The sequence below is a fragment of the Ochotona curzoniae genome, unplaced genomic scaffold (genome assembly GCF_017591425.1).
Source record: "Ochotona curzoniae isolate NIBS_2020 unplaced genomic scaffold, NIBS_Ocur_1.0 contig_2404, whole genome shotgun sequence".
Lineage (NCBI taxonomy): Eukaryota > Metazoa > Chordata > Mammalia > Lagomorpha > Ochotonidae > Ochotona > Ochotona curzoniae.
Window position 1 is genome coordinate 6,394,138 of NW_024465451.1, and position 16,493 is coordinate 6,410,630.

At 53.0% G+C, this 16,493-nt stretch overlaps 1 protein-coding gene across 1 annotated transcript in view; it reads right to left on the reverse strand.

The window, feature by feature from the left end:
* STK40 (serine/threonine kinase 40) overlaps nucleotides 1–16,493 on the reverse strand; it is a 39,630-nt gene that overhangs the window by 18,245 nt on the left and 4,892 nt on the right. The window contains exon 2 of the mRNA XM_040974210.1: nucleotides 446–565. Within this exon, the coding sequence (XP_040830144.1) occupies nucleotides 446–557 (112 nt within the window). The 5' untranslated portion in view covers nucleotides 558–565. The remainder of the gene's footprint in view (nucleotides 1–445; nucleotides 566–16,493) is intronic.

The following is a 16,493-nucleotide window of genomic DNA, read 5'->3' on the forward strand; positions in this document are numbered from 1 at the left end:
CAACTTCCCCATGCAGAACCTCACTGCTCTCCAGCTCCCTGGCAACTGCTGTTCCACAGGAACCAACCGTGAGATGGGGCTGGGGGAGACAACACCCTCCGCCCTGTGAAACTAATCATGCCATCCAGGAAAGGTCAGAGGGCCCTGAGCCTGGATTCCAGTATGGCCTGCGTGCCTCCTGGGCAAATGGTAGCACATGCAGCTGTCCGGGACAGAACGGTCTAGCTCTCTGCTGAGACCAATTTAAAGCTGCAACAGCTGCAACAGCGCTAATGACAAGCCCTAGCACAGCGACCTGGGGCTCAGGGCTGCCCAGACGGACTTAGATCCCATGTAGAGCAGTGAAGCCAGGGGCTAGGCCAGGGCTGCCCAGGACCCCAGCTGCTGTGGGTGGGCCATTCCCCGAGGCCCACAGGTCATGTACAGCCACACCCCCAGAGCTTACCAAGGATGAACGGTCCAGCTCTCTTGGCATTATTTCCAGCAATCCCACTTCCTAGAGCCTTTGCCCTGGCCGAAGTTTCCCCAGCTCCTCTGTCGGATGCTCTCCGCTTCATTCTCAGCTCTGGATAAGACAGAAAAGACCCCCTTCTCAGCCAGTTTCCTCTGTTAAACCTGTGTGCCAGCTTCTGTCTTCTGGAGGGGCATGCAAGCTCCCAGTGACAAAGAACTGAAGTCAATGAGGCACTATGTGTGTGTTGTGGGGGGTCGCCTAATACAGCACCCACTGGCTTCCAGAAGCTGGGTGCCAGTAAACTGCACAGCAGAAAGCTGGGCTCTGGGCAGATGCCAAGACAGGGAGTGCCACCCCAGCCTACAGCTCCCCCTCTGAGGCCTGCCCCTCAGGGACTACAACCACATGACATGCCATGTCCATTCCCGTGCTGTGTCTGGGGATTGGCCCCAGGGACACCCTAACATACACAGTGGAGTCACCAGGCACAGATGTTATGCATGACAGCTGAGGCTCCCAGGGGCCTTGACAGGGGGACAGGCAGGGAGCCAGGCAAAGACATCCCGGGCAGAGCGCCCAGGTGGATCACTGTCTGGAGGTAAAAGCAGCATGGCAGCCAGCCAGGTCTAGCAGCTGGTATCGCTGGATGTGAGGTGAGAGGGGAGTGGCAAAAGATGATCCTTAAGGCAGAGCTGGATCGCAGCCTTCCTGCCCTGGAGGAAACACAGAACCCCAAGTTTCTCCTATATGCCTATTTTCCTTCACATGCAAATAACTGATGGCACAGTGATGCTGCAGTACTTTAAGCCTCTGCCTACAGCGCCAGCATCTCATATGGGCACCGGTTCCAGTCCCAGCTGTTACACTTTTGATCCAGCTCTCTGCTAATGGCCTGGAATAGCAGCAGGGGACGGCCCAAGTTCTTGGGTTCTCACACCCATGAGGGAGACCCAGAAAGATCCAGCTCCAGCCATTGTGGCCCTATGGGTGTGGACTAGCAGATGGAAGACGTCTGTCTCTTTGCTTCTACTTCTCTTTGTAATTGCTTTTCAAACAAAAACAAATCTTTTTTTTTTTTTCAAATTTATTTATTTTTATTGCAAAGTCAGCTATACAGAGAGGAGGAGAGACAGAGAGGAGGATCTTCCATCTGATGAAGTGACCGCAACGGCCGGTGCTGAGCCGATCTGAAGCCAGGAGCCAGGAACTTCCTTCCAGGTCTCCCACACAGGTGCATGGTCCCAAGGCTTTGAGCCATTCTCAACTGTTTTCCCAGGCCACAGGCAGGGAGCAGGATGGGAAGTGGGGTCACTGGGATAAGAACCAGTGCCCATATGGGATCCTGGTGCATTCAAGGCAAGGACTTTAGCTGGTTGGCCACCACATTGGGCCCCCAAACAAATCTTTTTTATTTTATTTTATTTTTTTTTAAAGATTTATTTTTATTATTTTTTATTGGAAAGGCAGATATACAGAGAGGAGAGACAGAGAGGAAGATCTTCCGTCCGATGATTCACTCCCCAAGTGAGCGCAACGGGTCGATACTATGCCGATCCGAAGCCAGGAGCCTCTTCCGGGTCTCCCACGCGGGTGCAGGGTCCCAAAGCTTTGGGCCATCCTCGACTGCCTTCCCGGGCCACGGGCAGGGAGCTGGAAGGGAAGCGGGGCTGCCGGGATTAGAACCGGCGCCCATATGGGATCCCGGGCGTGCAAGGCGAGGACTTAACCACTTGCGCCACCGCGCCGGGCCCAACAAATCTTTTTTAAAAAGAGAAGAAACTGATGGGCCTGGCACTGTAGTGCAGTGAGCTAGTTATCACTTGCAATGCCGGAATCCCACACCGGCGCCTGCTCCAGTTTCGGTTGCTGCACTTTGGGTCCAGCTCCCTGCTAATGCAGCTAGGGAAGCAGAACAAGACGGCCAAGGACTCCTGCCATCAGCACAGGAGACCTGGATGGAATTTCTGGCTCTTGGTGTTGGCCTGTGTCAAATCTGCCTGTTGTAGTCAATGGGAGAGTGAACCAGAGATGGAAGAACTCTCCCTCTCTTTTCGTAAGGCTGCCTTTCAAATATAGAAATAAGTCTTTTAAAACAAAATCAAGGGCTCAGCGGCGTGGCCTAGCAGCTAAAGTCCTCGCCTTGAACGCACCAGGATCCCATATGGGCGCCAGTTCTAATCCTGGCAGCTCCACTTCCCATCCAGCTCCCTGCTTGTGGCCTGGGAAAGCAGTCGAAGACGGCCCAAAGCCTTGGGACCCTGCACCCGCATGGGAGACCTGGAAGAAGTTCTTGGATCCTGCCTTCAGTTCGGCATAGCAACCGGCTGTTGCGGTCACTTGGGGAGTGAACCATTTGACGGAAGATCTTCCTCTCTCTCCTCCTCTCTGTATATCTGACTTTCCAATAAATAAATCTTTTAAAAAGAACAAAAACAAAAAACCGAAATTCAAACAGCCTTCTTCTGAGTGGATGTTTATGCGTGTGTGTACGCGTAGTGTGTGTGGCTATGTAACGTTTTCTTTATTACAAAAAAGTAGACCACACTGCGATCCAGTTTTGTAAGCTTCCCTTTCCTCTCTACTATACATTACACAAGCAAATTTTAGGGTAAATGAAATACACTCTAATAAAGCTATAAAAAGCCAAACGAAAGCCCAATGTTAACATCCCCACCTGATGATACCTTCTGAGGCATCACCCAATAATGCAGTGACAGTCCCCTAATGCAGGCCTGCTGAGTTACCACTAGGGTTCAGGTCATGATTTTTTTTAAAGATTTATTTATTTTTATTGGAAAGTCAGATATACACAGAGGAGGACAGAAAGGAAGATCATCTGTCTGCTGATTCTCTCCCCAAGCAGCTGTGATGGCTGGAGCTGAACCAGTCCAAAGCCAGGAGTTTCTTTTGGGTTTCCCACACCGGTATAGGGTCCCAAGGTGGGCTGTCCTCAACTACTTTCCCAGGCCACAATCAGGGAGGTGGATGGGAAATGGAGCATCCAGGATTAGAACCAGCGCCATTATGGGATCCTGCTGCGTGCAAGGTGAGAGTTTTAGCTGCTAGGTTATCGTGCCGGGCCACAGTGAGTGCAGAGGCTCCAGTACTTTGGCCCATCCTCCACTGCTTTCTCAGGCTATTTTAACAAGGAGCTGGATCAGAAGTGGCCCATCAAGGATGTAACTACCACACCATTTGCTGGACCTGAGGGCGCATGGCTGCCCAGCTGCTCTCGGCAAGGCTGGGCCCCTCAGTCCCAGCAGTGGCCGTGTGGACAGCGAGCTGCTGAGCCTGTGCTAGGCCTGACCAGTTCCTGGCTCTTACAGTGGCCAAATTCATGAGCAGCAGGATGGAAATCCCTTTTAAACATCCTGATTCTTTATCTCTGAGATGGATCTTGACTTGTCTACTGGTTGTATTTTTTTTCTTTCTTTTTTAATGGTGCTGGTTTCTTTTTCCTTTTTTTAAAGATTTATTTTATTTTTATTGGCAAGTCAGAAATACAGTGAGGTAGAGTGACAGACAGGAAGATCTTCCATCTGATGATTCACTCCCTAAGTGACTGCAACAACCAGAGCTGCACTGATCCAAAGCCAAGAGCCAGAATCCTCCTCTGGGTCTCCCTCGCAGGTGCAAGGTCCCAAGGCTTTGGGCTGTACTCGACTGTTTTCCCAGGCCACAAGCAGGGAGCTGGACGGGAAGCGGGGCCTCTGGGATTAGAACCAGAGCCCATATGGCATCCCAGGACGTATAAGGTGAGAACTTTAGCCACTAAGCTACCAAATCATGTCCTGTATAATTTCTTGTGGAAATTTCCTCCATATTCTTTTTACTTTTACTATCACATGTATTAGAGTTATTCCTAAAATTTTCTTTTTTTTGATATAATTCTTTTTTTTAAAAGATTCATTTTTATTATTTTTTATTGGAAAGGCGGATATACAGAGAGAACGAGAGACAGACAGGAAGATCGTCCGTCCGATGTTTCACTCCCCAAGTGAGCGCAACGGCCGGTTGCTATGCCAATCTGAAGCCAGGAGCCTCTTCCGAGTCTCCCACGCAGGTGCAGGGTCCCAAAGCCTTGGGCCGTCCTCGACTGCTTTCCTGGGCCACAGGCAGGGAGCTGGATGGGAAGTGGGGCTGCCAGGATTAGAACCGGCACCCATATGGGATCCCGGGCATGCTAGGCGAGGACCTTAACCACTTGTGCCATCGCACCGGGCCCATTCCTAAAACTTTCATCTATTTCTTTATTTGAGAGGCACAGAGAGAAAGAGAGCAAACATACTCCCACATGCTGGCTCTCTCCCCAGCTGGCTGCAGTGACTAGGGTGAGGAATCCAATTTGGGTCTCCAACCCAATCATTTGAACCATGGCCAGGGTCTCGCAGGCCTGCATGGCAGGAAACTGCCACCAGGAGCCACATCTGGATACTAAACCCAGGTGCTGCAACAGCAGGTGTGGGTGCCTTAATTGCTACATGTCTACCTGAGCTAGGGCGCTCTCTCTCTCTCTCTATATATATATATATATATGTGTGTAAATATATATGTTTTTAAACATTTATTTTTATTGGAAAGGCAGATATACAGAGAGGGAGATACAGAGAGGAAGATTTTGCATCTGCCAGCTTACATTCCACGCGGCTGCAACAGCCGGAGCTGAGCTGATCCAAAGCCAGGAGCCACGGAATTCTTCCATGTCTCCTACGCAGGATCCCAAGGCTTTGGGCCTCCTCAACTGCTTTCTCAGGTCACAGGCAGGGAGCTGGATTGGAAGCGGGCTACCAGGATTAGAACCAGCACCCATATGGGATCCCAGCATGTGCAATGCAAGGATTTTAGCCACTAGGCTACTGTGCTGAGCCCGGGGTCCTTTTATATACGAAGGCCATAACTGACACAGGATGCAATTTTTTAACCTTTTAACGTTTTTCTTTAAATAAACAATAAGGCTAACATTTTATGTAAATAGTAGCTGAGATTCCTGGAAGGTAGTCTTTACTTTGAGAACACATACTCACTAAGCAGAATCCTCCCCTGCTGTTCAGGTCCTGATCCTAGTCCCAGAAACGAACCCCACAGTGATGCAGCCTGTGGACTCTGCACTCTTGGGTTCCAACCTCTGGGCCCTCCTCCCACCCACACCACCTGGCTTCAGGGGTGTGTTTGAGACATGTTTACACATTTCCTGTCTGCCCACCACCACTGGAAATCTTACTAGGAGAAAACATACGTGTCTGTGTGCTACCCCTAGTACCTGACACAGCAGCAAGCAAGGACCGCTGTCCTCCAGGCTGTCACCATGTGTATCGTGTACTGCCCACTGGCACTGGTGCTAAGTCGGTATGGCCAGTATTGCCACCCTGTGCTCTGCCTCCTCTCCTCACAGGTCCCCTGGAAAGCAACAGGGTGCTGCGTCATCCATGTAGACACCACCCAAGTGCCGACGCACAGCTTGGTCTAGACAACAGCTTGCCAGGAGCAGCTGCAGCCGAGACAATGAGTGGGCTCCCCCTGACTCCATCTACCCCGCTCAGGATTCATCGCAAGCAAGCTCATGGAACTGGCTCCAAGATGCAGGCTGACAGGCGGATGGGCACAGACGGGCAGCAAGAAGGAAAAGATGCTGGCTGCCGAAGAGGTGACAAGGCTGCCTACCTGCCCGAACATCCCTTGGCACTACCCACAGGTACCTGAAACCAAGGAAAGCTGGTGTAGAGGCAGGCTCGGCCATGGGAGTACAGGAGCGCTGGGTGGCCATGCTGCCGCCTCTCAAGGAAGAAAACCGCAGAGGCCCACAGCACAGAGACCCTGAGATCCAGTGGCTGAGCTTCCCACCTCACTGTCCTCAACTCTGCACAACTGCAGAGCAGAGGAGACCTGGCCAACCACAAGGGGTCCACCACACACCCCAAGAAGCACCCTCACAGGAACCCAGAGCCATAGTCCCCACACTGGCAAAGGTGGGGCGAGGCCCTGTTTTCCCCCTCCCCCCGCCAAGAGACATGAGGGGCAGCAGCAGGCCCTGCCGATGCACACAGAAAGTTCTATGCTCAGCCTCATTCTGGGCTTCTCACAGCCACTTCCAGGCTTCAGCAGGGATGGGTGACCCTGCAAGCCAAACCAGTGATCAGCGCAAAGGACCCAGTAGGGAGCAAACGGAGGACTCCCACCGCAGTGTTGCTTGTTCTGTGGGTATGCACGCCCACACAAGCACACACAACAGCGGCTGGTGCCTCAACCTGTCAGAAGCTGCCAGTGGTCCCCAGAGCCAATGGGCCACCCTGTCTCTGCAGGGTCAGGCTATCCCTGCCTGCAGCCTCCATCACCATCTCTGTTGCCTGGCTATCAAACTAATGAGTTCACTTACTTAATACACAATTAGTGCCTCTGAGCTAGGCCAGCCTGTCTTGTGTCCTGCCCACTTTAGAAGGCACAGACCTTGCACCTGCCCACTGGGCCCTGCAAGTGGGCAGCCCTGGGCTTAACCCTGCTTGCTGTGCACTGGTTAAGTTTGCACGGGTTTAGGGCCCGGTGGCGTGGCCTAGCAGCTAAAGTCCTCGCCTTGAACGTGCCGGGATCCCATATGGGCACCAGTTCCAATCCCGGCAGCTCCACTTCCCATCCAGCTCCCTGCTTGTGGCCTGTGGGCAGTCGAAGACAGCCCAAAGCTTTGGGACCCTGTACCCTCATGGGATACCCAGAAGAGGTTCCTGGTTTCTGGCTTTGGATTGGCGCAGCACTGGCCGTTGCGGTCACTTGGGGAGTGAATCTTCGGATGGAAGATCTTCCTCTCTGCCTCTTCTCCTCTCTGTATATCTGACTTTGTAATAAAAGTTTGCGGGTTTAGCCCACACCAGACCCGAGCAGGGCGGGAGAAACCAGCCCTAGGATGCATGATGGGAGGAAGGGACGCCCTACGGGCACAGCCCCGCAACTCCATTATTTCACATCACCACACAGGGAGATGTTCAGAGTCAAGTGGACCAAGACCCCAACCCTGGGGCTGAAGGCATCACCATCTTGACTTACATAAGCCACACCAGTTGGCATCTCAAAGCAAGGGTTCTGGAACAAACCAAACCTAGTTCAAACCTCAACACCATTATGTAATAGTCAGGAGCTCTTCACAAGGCATTTCTCTATCTACGAGACAGGGCACAACAGCCTCCTTTATAAAGCTGTTCTGAGGGTCAGGTAAGAAATCTCACTGAAGGTTGGCAGAGCACCTGCTGTGTGCTGGATACCCCTGACGAACCGTGCTGTCATTAACGGAAACTCGGGAACCCTGAGTGTCAGAACTGTATAACCCAAACTTAATCATGAGCCAGCCTAAACTAAGGGACATTCAACAAAATGGGCCTGTGTGTTTCTAATATGCCAAAGCCAAGTATCAAAGAACAGCGGAGTGACTATGCCAGCTGAGTGGAGACTGAGGACACAGTGCAAGCAAATGCAACTGGCAACTCTGCAGGGAAGAGGCTGCCAAGGACAGAGGTGGACAATGGACAAGATCTGAATACAAAGTGTCTGCTGGACAACGGCAGTGAGCTGCATTCACTTCCTGAATCTGAGCATCTGCTGTGACTGCCCAGGAGCTCCCCATGACACTTGCTCAAGCATTTGGAGGAAGGGTCACAACGGCTGCAACTGTCTCAGACCCTTGAGGCAGAGAAGTCCAATCTGCAGGAGTTGCCCCCTAGACCCAGGTCACAGACTCTGCAGGAGCTGCTCCTGCATATGCAGTCCAGTGTCCAAACATAGAATCTCATATTTGTTGGGCAGAGCCAACCTGACATGAACAGGGGTTCAGTCCTCTCTCAAATCCACGCTAAAGGAATGGGGGAGGGGAGGAGAGGGGCAAGGAGGAAATGAGGCCTTGGTGCAATTCTCCATATCTGCCACGTGGTGGCGTCTTTCTGTTGTTCAGAGAGTTTTTGCCTCACCAGGTGCAGGGTGGTGGTGTGCAGCTTGCCTTCAGGTGGAGCAAGGAGGGGGCAGGAACAACTCCATCCAAGATCCTAGACGGCTAATTGGGTAAGGGTCTGGCCAGCCTCCCACAGGTTGCAGCTGCCTGTTGTGGGGGTCCCTGTGAGAGGTGGTATGGTCTGCAAGAAGAAACCCAAACTCTACCAGAGCCTGCTAGACTCAGACTGCCTCCTTGGCCTCATTGCCCTTATATGTGCCCTAAACTCAGCCACAACGAATGACTCACAGGTCCCTAAGTGTGCTTTGAACACCCGTGCCCTGCCCTTCTCTCCCTGGCTGGCTCATCGTCCTCCGCAAGGTGTCACCTCCCCAGCATAGAGCACCTGAGCACAGCCATCCCCTCCCACTGTTCAGCAGCCACTGGCTTATCTGCTCGGCTCCCTGCACCCGAGGCTGTGGCCTCCATGAAGGAAAACCCCCTGCTCACCTCTGCCTCCCTGTACCCACTGAGTACCCGACAGACTGCGCAAAGGGAAGACTGAATGGGACTGCCTGCTAGGCATCTAGAAAGCATGAAAACCCCTTCTGGGGACAGGGATGGGGATGGCTAAATAAAGAGGTATGGTGTGTGGTTCACATGCCAACTGCCCAATGGAAGGCTGGGGTGAGAGTGGGGTCCAGAAGGCATGATGGATACTCAGACTGGTGGGATGTGACAGTTCATGGCCCAAGACAGGTGTCATAGCTGGGGGTAGCAGGGAAAGCACTGGTGTTGGGACAGTTGGTCCAGGCGGGACCTGGTCTAGGCTGGCAGTCAGTCAAGGAACCATCAGCACACCTGCAGCCTGTGCAGAACCCTGAGAATCCACTGCAGCGCATCTGCAGCCTGTGCACAGCCACCCCAGCAGCAATCTGCCCTGCCTCCCACTCCCTCCGACATACATACACAAAAAGTGCTTCCTGCAGTCCGAAGTTGGAACCTGACCTGCCTTCCCAGGCTGCAACCAGGTGCTCCAGGCCGCTCCAGGCTCATGCTGCTCAGAAAAATCCCATCATCTCATTCCCCAGAAAAGAAAACCTCAGACCTTGGTGGGTAAGCTGCTGAGAACGTATCTCAATGGGTACCAGGAGGAAATCTGAACACAGAACCTGATGCTAACCCGTGGCTGCAGGCAGGGCATGGGAGAGAACTGCAGGCTCCTGCTCACTTCGCTAGGGGGGTAAATTTCACATCAGAACTCAGGTGGGGGGTCTGACGCCATAGCACAGTGGCTAAAGTCCTCACCTTGAACATGCCAGGATCCCATGTGGGCTCTGGTTCTAATCCCGGCAGCTCCACTTCCCATCCAGCTCCCTGCTTGTGGCCTGGGAAAGCAGTCAAGGACGGCCCAGAGCCTTGGGACCCTGCACCCGCATGGGATACCCAGAAGTTCCTGGTTCCGGCTTTGGATTGGTTCAGCTCCAGCTGTTGCAGCCGCTTGGGGAGTAAATCATTTGACGGAAGATCTTCCTCTCTGTCTCTCCTCCTCTCTGTATATCTGACTTTCCAATAAAAATAAATAAATATTAATAAAAAAACAAACTCAGGTGGGGGGCCCACACTTGACCTTAACTATCACTAACTTATTTTTCATTTTATTCCTTTCTTTCTTCTTCTTCTTTTTGTTAAGGTTTACTTATTTCTTTGAAAGGCAGAGCTAAAGAGAGAGGAGAAAAACACAGATACAGAAGAGATCTTCCATTTCCCCAAATGCTCACCAACAGCCAGAGTTGAGCCAGGCCAAAGCTCTGAGTCAGGAGCTTCATCCAGATCTCCCATGTGGGTGCAGGGGCTCAAGGGCTTGGGGCTTCTGTCACTTTCCCAGGTGCATTAGCAGGGAGCTGAATTAGAAGTGGAGCAACTGGGACTTGAACTAGCACCCGATGGAATGCTGGCATTGTAGGCAGTGGCTTAACCTGCAATGTTACAATGCCAGCCCCATTGCTGATTTCTGTACATGGCTTTTTACAGCCCACAAAGCACTAGTAGATACAGAATCATAGCCAATCACCCTCACCAACCCCAAAATGCACAACACTTCCTAGATAAAGCAACTGAGAATCCGAGTGCTGAAACCTGCCTAAGTCACCAGGCTGGCAGCTGGACTGGCTGTGATGCGAACACGGGCCTTCCCAGCTGAGTTCCGCCATCTTTCTGTTCCACATCGCTTCCTTCTCCAGTGTGCCTTCTCCAGTGAGTGTCTGCCAGCCAATGATGGGATAGTGCCCTCTGGACCTCCCTGTAATGGTCATCCTCCTGGAACCCAGGAGCTTCGTGCTAGAGGGCTGCCATGTACAGGCTGGGGAAGGGGCCACGCTGGGTCCTCGAGTAAGTATGACTGAGCCGGGCCTTGGGGGAGAGAGGGGCTGGGTGCCCAAGGCCCCTCCTACCAGGCAGCAGTCAGCATCTTCCACACCCACCCAGCACTCTGGGGGCCACCCCGTCTACCCCCGAAGCATGTGCAGTGGCTCCTGACAAAACCCCGACTTCCCACCTGGTCTTCAGCCATGTGGTCACCAGAGGCAACCGAGGGCCATGTAGAGCTCACAGCACCGCGGGTGTCACCCTATGGACCTGCTTGGGGGAATAGGATGCTTTTGGGGTGATGAACCCTGGGGTTCAAGTTTCAGCTGGTGTCGGTCACTTGCTCTGTGGCGCCTGACTTTAGACTTCCCATCTGTAAAGCAAGGATGCTAACCCCACCCTCCCGGACGTGACCCTCTGGCTGTGGGTGCCATGAAGCCCTTGATGGGTGAAAGGTAAGAGTCTCCTGCCCCACGCAGAGGTGGCCTGCCTGGCGACAAGTCTCTCCAGGCACACATTTTTACTCACCAAGAACTGTGTCAGTCTTTCCTAGTCTCTCTTTAATACTTACAACTTCATGAAGACTCCCCCTTTTGTGACTGGGAAATGAAAGCCTTGAGCCCCCGGCTCAGGCGGAGGCTCCCTGAAGCCTGTCCTCTACAACTGCACTAGCCAGCCTAGAGGGAAGCCTGCCCCGTGCTTGCTTGGCCACGAGTGTGACGGGCCACCCCTGAAGGCAGGCCAGTGGCTCCAGCGGTGTTCTCAGAACCCGAGGAAGCCAGCTGCCTTGTGCTTCGCACGACTGGGGGATGGGAGGCGTGTGGAGAAAGACTAGTAACGCCTTGCTTCTGTCGGGACTCCCAGTGACAGCGATTCATGTGTGTGCTCTTGTCTTCTTGAAGCACAGCGATGGTTCTGCTGGTTTTGAAAAGCCAGGACACAAAACGTCGCCACTGTGGGAATACCGCTGCACTGCCTAGGGCTTCCGAGGGCACTGGCTGCCTAGGCAAGCCCTCCCTGACAGGGCTCTCCTCCAGTCGGTGGGAGAGTACCTGCAGCAGCCAGAGGAAGTGACTCAGCCCAGAGGGAAGTGGGAGGGTGCTCCCAAACAGGGCCCCGCACCCAGCCTGCTCCCCGCACATCCGCACCAACCCTCTCTCTGTCCTTCTCAGCGGGACTGCGGGGGCTGAACATTGGCAGGAGGGGCCAGCAGGGGCCCCTAGCACCCTGTGTCTTCTGCCCAGGAATCTAGCTCTCATCTCCTTCAGGGGGCAAGAGTTGCGGACCAGCTGTACACAAGAGGATTGTGTAATCTCTGATGTCTCTCTCCACTCACTTCCTCACTGGAAGGCTGCAAGAAAAGTCAGAAGACCAAGGACCCAGGCCAGGATGGTGTGTCCCAGCTGATGCTGGAAGAAAAGCCTGGGGCAGTTTCCTTGCAGGCTCCCGCAGGGGGAAATGAATGCAGGGAAAGGTCCCGTAGGCCCCAGGACAGGGGACTGCTCCTGAGGGCACAGGGCCTTACCAGCAGACCTTCTGACAGCCACCAGGCCAGCCCTGCCACCAGCTCATCCTCCCAAGGGCCTCAGGAAACAGCTGATGTGACAACAAATAGTCCCTCCCTGTGTGTGGGTGTCAGAGGGGGAAGGGACAATTAATAGCTCTTTCTCAGGCATGCTGGCTGCTCTCTCCTATACAGAGAAGTAGCTTGGGGACACAGCCAAGCACACTGTCTAGAGAGGCATTCACGGTGGCCCCTTGGCTCTGCAGTGGGCCTTCTGCCACGCACGGTGACAGCAGTCTCTGACAGCTCTGCCCTATTACACCCACCTGCTCTGGCTCCCTTGGGTTCGCGTGCATCCTGGGAGATCCTGGTGTGAGCACGTGCCTGGGCTGTCCCCCAGCTCAATCCTCAGCGTACACAGCCTCAGTCCAGGCACAAGGTCTGCCAAGAGGCCCCAGGTGGAGTTCAAGTCCTTGCTACCCACAATAGCCCAAATCGGGCAAGATTGACAAGGCAGGCCTAGTCGAGTCTGTGAGCTATTCTCTGTTCCTGGTGTCTGCCCTGCCTCCAGGAGAGGCCCGCATGGAGGTGTCCCTGGGACGGCTGGGAAGCAGTGCGGAGGAGGCACCAGACAAATGCTGGGCTTCCTTGGTGCCATCCCAGATTGCCAGAGCAACAGACAGGAAAGCCCGGCCCAGACCCAGGGATCCAGGATTCTCTCCGTACTGCTGTCAATAGCAAACAACCGCCACAATCATGCTGGGAGAAAGGCAATTTGGACCGGAGCCAGCAAACTGCCTTCATAAAGTACTAATTAAATCAAAACTCACAGTTATGACGATGAACAACCGTTCATTTTGGGGGAAGTTTTATCTAAAGCTGTGGTGGGTGCCTGCTCAGAGGGGCACAAGGTCGCCTCATGTGATCAGAGAGGTGTGTGGCAAGCTCTGGCAGCTGGTGAGACGGAGGCACCCGCACAAGGGTGTCACCTGCTCGGAGCTATTGAGAGGCCGGTCACAGCCAGTCATAGCAGCACGGTCACTACTGGACCTGCACCACGCACCGCAGGAGCACATGGGCGGCATGTCTGCTCAAGCGTTTGTCTTAAGAGAGGCCTTCTTCACCCTGGGCGATGCCCCCTCCCCCGAGCCTGCACAGGCCCAGGAGGTGTGCAGAAAACTGGTGGCATCCACAGTCAACACAGAGAGAGAGAAAACGCACAGGCCCCGGGGCAGAAGTCCTAGATCTGGGAGTCACGGGACGGATGCACACACATACAAGGTCACAAAGATAAGTGTGTTCAAGGAGGTTCCAGAGAGCCACATGCAGCAGCAAAAGACAAAACCACAAAAATCACAGTCACACCACGCCACCAACAGGAAGTAATCTAATTGTCCACCAAGAGGGGAGCAGTTAACTCAGCTTGCTCCACCTAGACGATGCGACACTGGCAGCTGCTCTGATTCAGTCCTGCACATGTAATATGGCCCCATTTGGGTTAAAACAAATGACACAGAGGCTGGTGCTGCAGTGCAGCAGCGTAAGAAGCTCCTGGTTCCTGGGTTCGCACTGGCCAATTTCAGCCCTCATGGCCATTTGGGGAGCAAACGAGCAGGTGGAAATCTGTCTCTTCCTCTGTCTCTGTAAATTTGGCCTTTCAAATAAATAAATCTTATTGAACATGTATAGGAAATGTCCAGAAGTATTTTGTTTGTTTTTAAATCTGAGAGACAGAATGAAAGAGGGAAAGCAAGCAAACTTCCCAGTTACTTCGCTCCCAGAAGACCTGAAAAAGCCAGGACTCTGGTAGGGCTGGGTGGTCAAGTCAGACTTCCCACAGGAGTGGCAGGGATGCAACACTGGAGCGGTCTCTCAGCATCTGCATGGCAGGAAGTCGGAACAAAGAGCCAGAGCTGGGAACCGAAGCCAGGCACTCTGGTATGGATGACTTAACTGCTGGCCCAAAGGCCACCTCTCTCGAAGAAATTCAACAGGGCAAACCTGCAGGCAACAGGTTTGGGGGCCCATGCTGGGACAAACTCTTTATTCTTCATCAATGATTTTACCATAGACTACTATAATATATTTTTTTTAAAGATTTATTACTCATGATTTATTATTTACTTGAAAGTTAGTTACAGAGAGGGTGAGAAACAAAGAGGTACTCCATCTAGTGATTCATTCCCTAGGTGGCCTCAACAGCCAGTGCTGGCCAGGCTAAGGCCAGGAACATCCCCCATGTCTTCCATGTGGATGGTAGGAGCCCAAACACGTGGGCCAGCTTCCATTGCTTTTCCCAAGCCAGTGGGCAGATGGCTCAGAAGCCGAGCACTAGGGAGGCAAGCCGGTGCCCATTTGGGATGCCAGTCTTGCAGGCAGTAGCTTTACCTGCTACATACTGAGCCAACCCCCACAGCAATAATCATTAAACCCTAAGGATTACAAGCAGCAATAGAGAGGCTGGGCCTCAGAGAAGGCAGACTTGGAAGAGCCTGGGATAGGAACAGGTAGAAGCACCAAGTGTCCTGGATATGTGAGCCTGTGTGCTGATGCAAGGGCCCAACAGGAACATGAGGGACCAAGGGACAAGGCCAACATCCTGGTAAGCTGCAGCTCTCTAAGTGGCTTGCAAACAAGCCTACAAGGAACTTCCTGCTTGCCACCTAGCACCCACATGGGCTGGCTCAGACTGCCTCTTGCAAGTCACTCGCAGACCCACTAGCAGAAAGCTCACCTGGGCCTCGTAAGAGCTGGCCTGGGGTCCTGGCTGCATGGCACGCACTTGCACATGCTACTATTATATCTTGTGTCCAACTCTGATTATTACACTAAATGCCGGGACTGTTCTGCCCATTTCACACACAAGAAAACTTGGGTTGGAGACAGAAACAGGAAGTGCCTTCTTCAAAGAAACTGAACTAGCAGGAGGCAGCACTGGGTTCTGAAGCCAGGTCTGATTTGAGCCTAGGCCCTTAACTACTAGGTGACATGGTTGAAAGTCTCCTTGCCCATGAGTTCAGAAGGGGTGGGGCCTGTTTCTAGGAAGTTCCATTCTTCTAGAAAACAGGAACAGGTTCAACTTTGTCAAGGTCTCTTCCAGCTCTATGGTACAATGAGTCCCAGATTCTCTGTGGGCTGGGCTCCCAGGACAGGAGCCTGGCAAGGAAGGAGGAATGGGATGGCAAGGGCTCCAGAGAGACACAAGTGCAGCTGGCAATCCCAGCTCTGCCCATCCTGGCAGTGAGCCCGGAGTGTCCCTCTATAAAACAGCCTTGAGTGAAAGATCTAGAAAGCAGGAGAAAGCATTTTCCTTTTGCTGGTTTCTTGTCTTCCTTCTCAGCAGGGACTGACAAATGTAGAAAATATCCTGTAAGAGAAAATGCTCTGGAACACTCATTGCACATGTGCTAACACCGGGAGCTCCACAGCTGCTGTGAAAAGCAGCAGGGCAGCTGCTGCCCCAGAGCTGGCAGATGCCAGGACAGGGCTCTTTCTAGCAACCCCAAGGATGCTGGCTCTGCCAGTCCCAAGGGCTTAACTGAGCTTCCACCTGGACAGACGGCTAGGCTCTTAACAGCTCTCACACCAGCTCTGCCCCAAACAACTGAGCTGCCACTGCTACTCTTGCCAACACCTCCTCCTGTGGCCAGCTCACTCTTCTCCTTCTGGATCCAAGCCACCAGTCTCTCCTGCCAACTGAGTGGCAGACTGTAAACACAACCAGGGCAGCAGCTTCACCCCAAAGCACTGGAGCCCTTCTTTGCTTGGCCACCTCTGGTGATTGCCAGCCACTGGTGTGTCTTTACCATCATGAAGCCCGTGGACGGCTGAGCTCTGAGAAGTGGCATTCACTCCCACTCAGCACTGCCAGAGGACAACAAACACCAACAGGCATAGCCTCTGCAGGCAGAAGGGAGCTCAGTGCCCCTTCAGTCCAACCCACCTATTCAACGCAAGAGAAGATGTGTCTGATGGGGGGGACACAAAGTTGCTGCCATGTTTTAAGAAGGGGGCCTGGGATTTTTTTTAAGTGGTGCAGTGAGTTAGCAACCTCTTTCTGAGGATTTATCCTACAGACATTTAAGTCATTCAGCTTTGTCTGGAGGCCAAAAACCTTGAAAAGGACCTCTGGGCCTGTCAGCAGAGTTTGTTGAATAAATTCCACCTGTGATGGGACACAATGTACCTAGACTGGATGCGCCCAAGAAAGCCATCTCCAAGACACAAGGAAATCACAGCCAGCAACAACACCCCTTCCC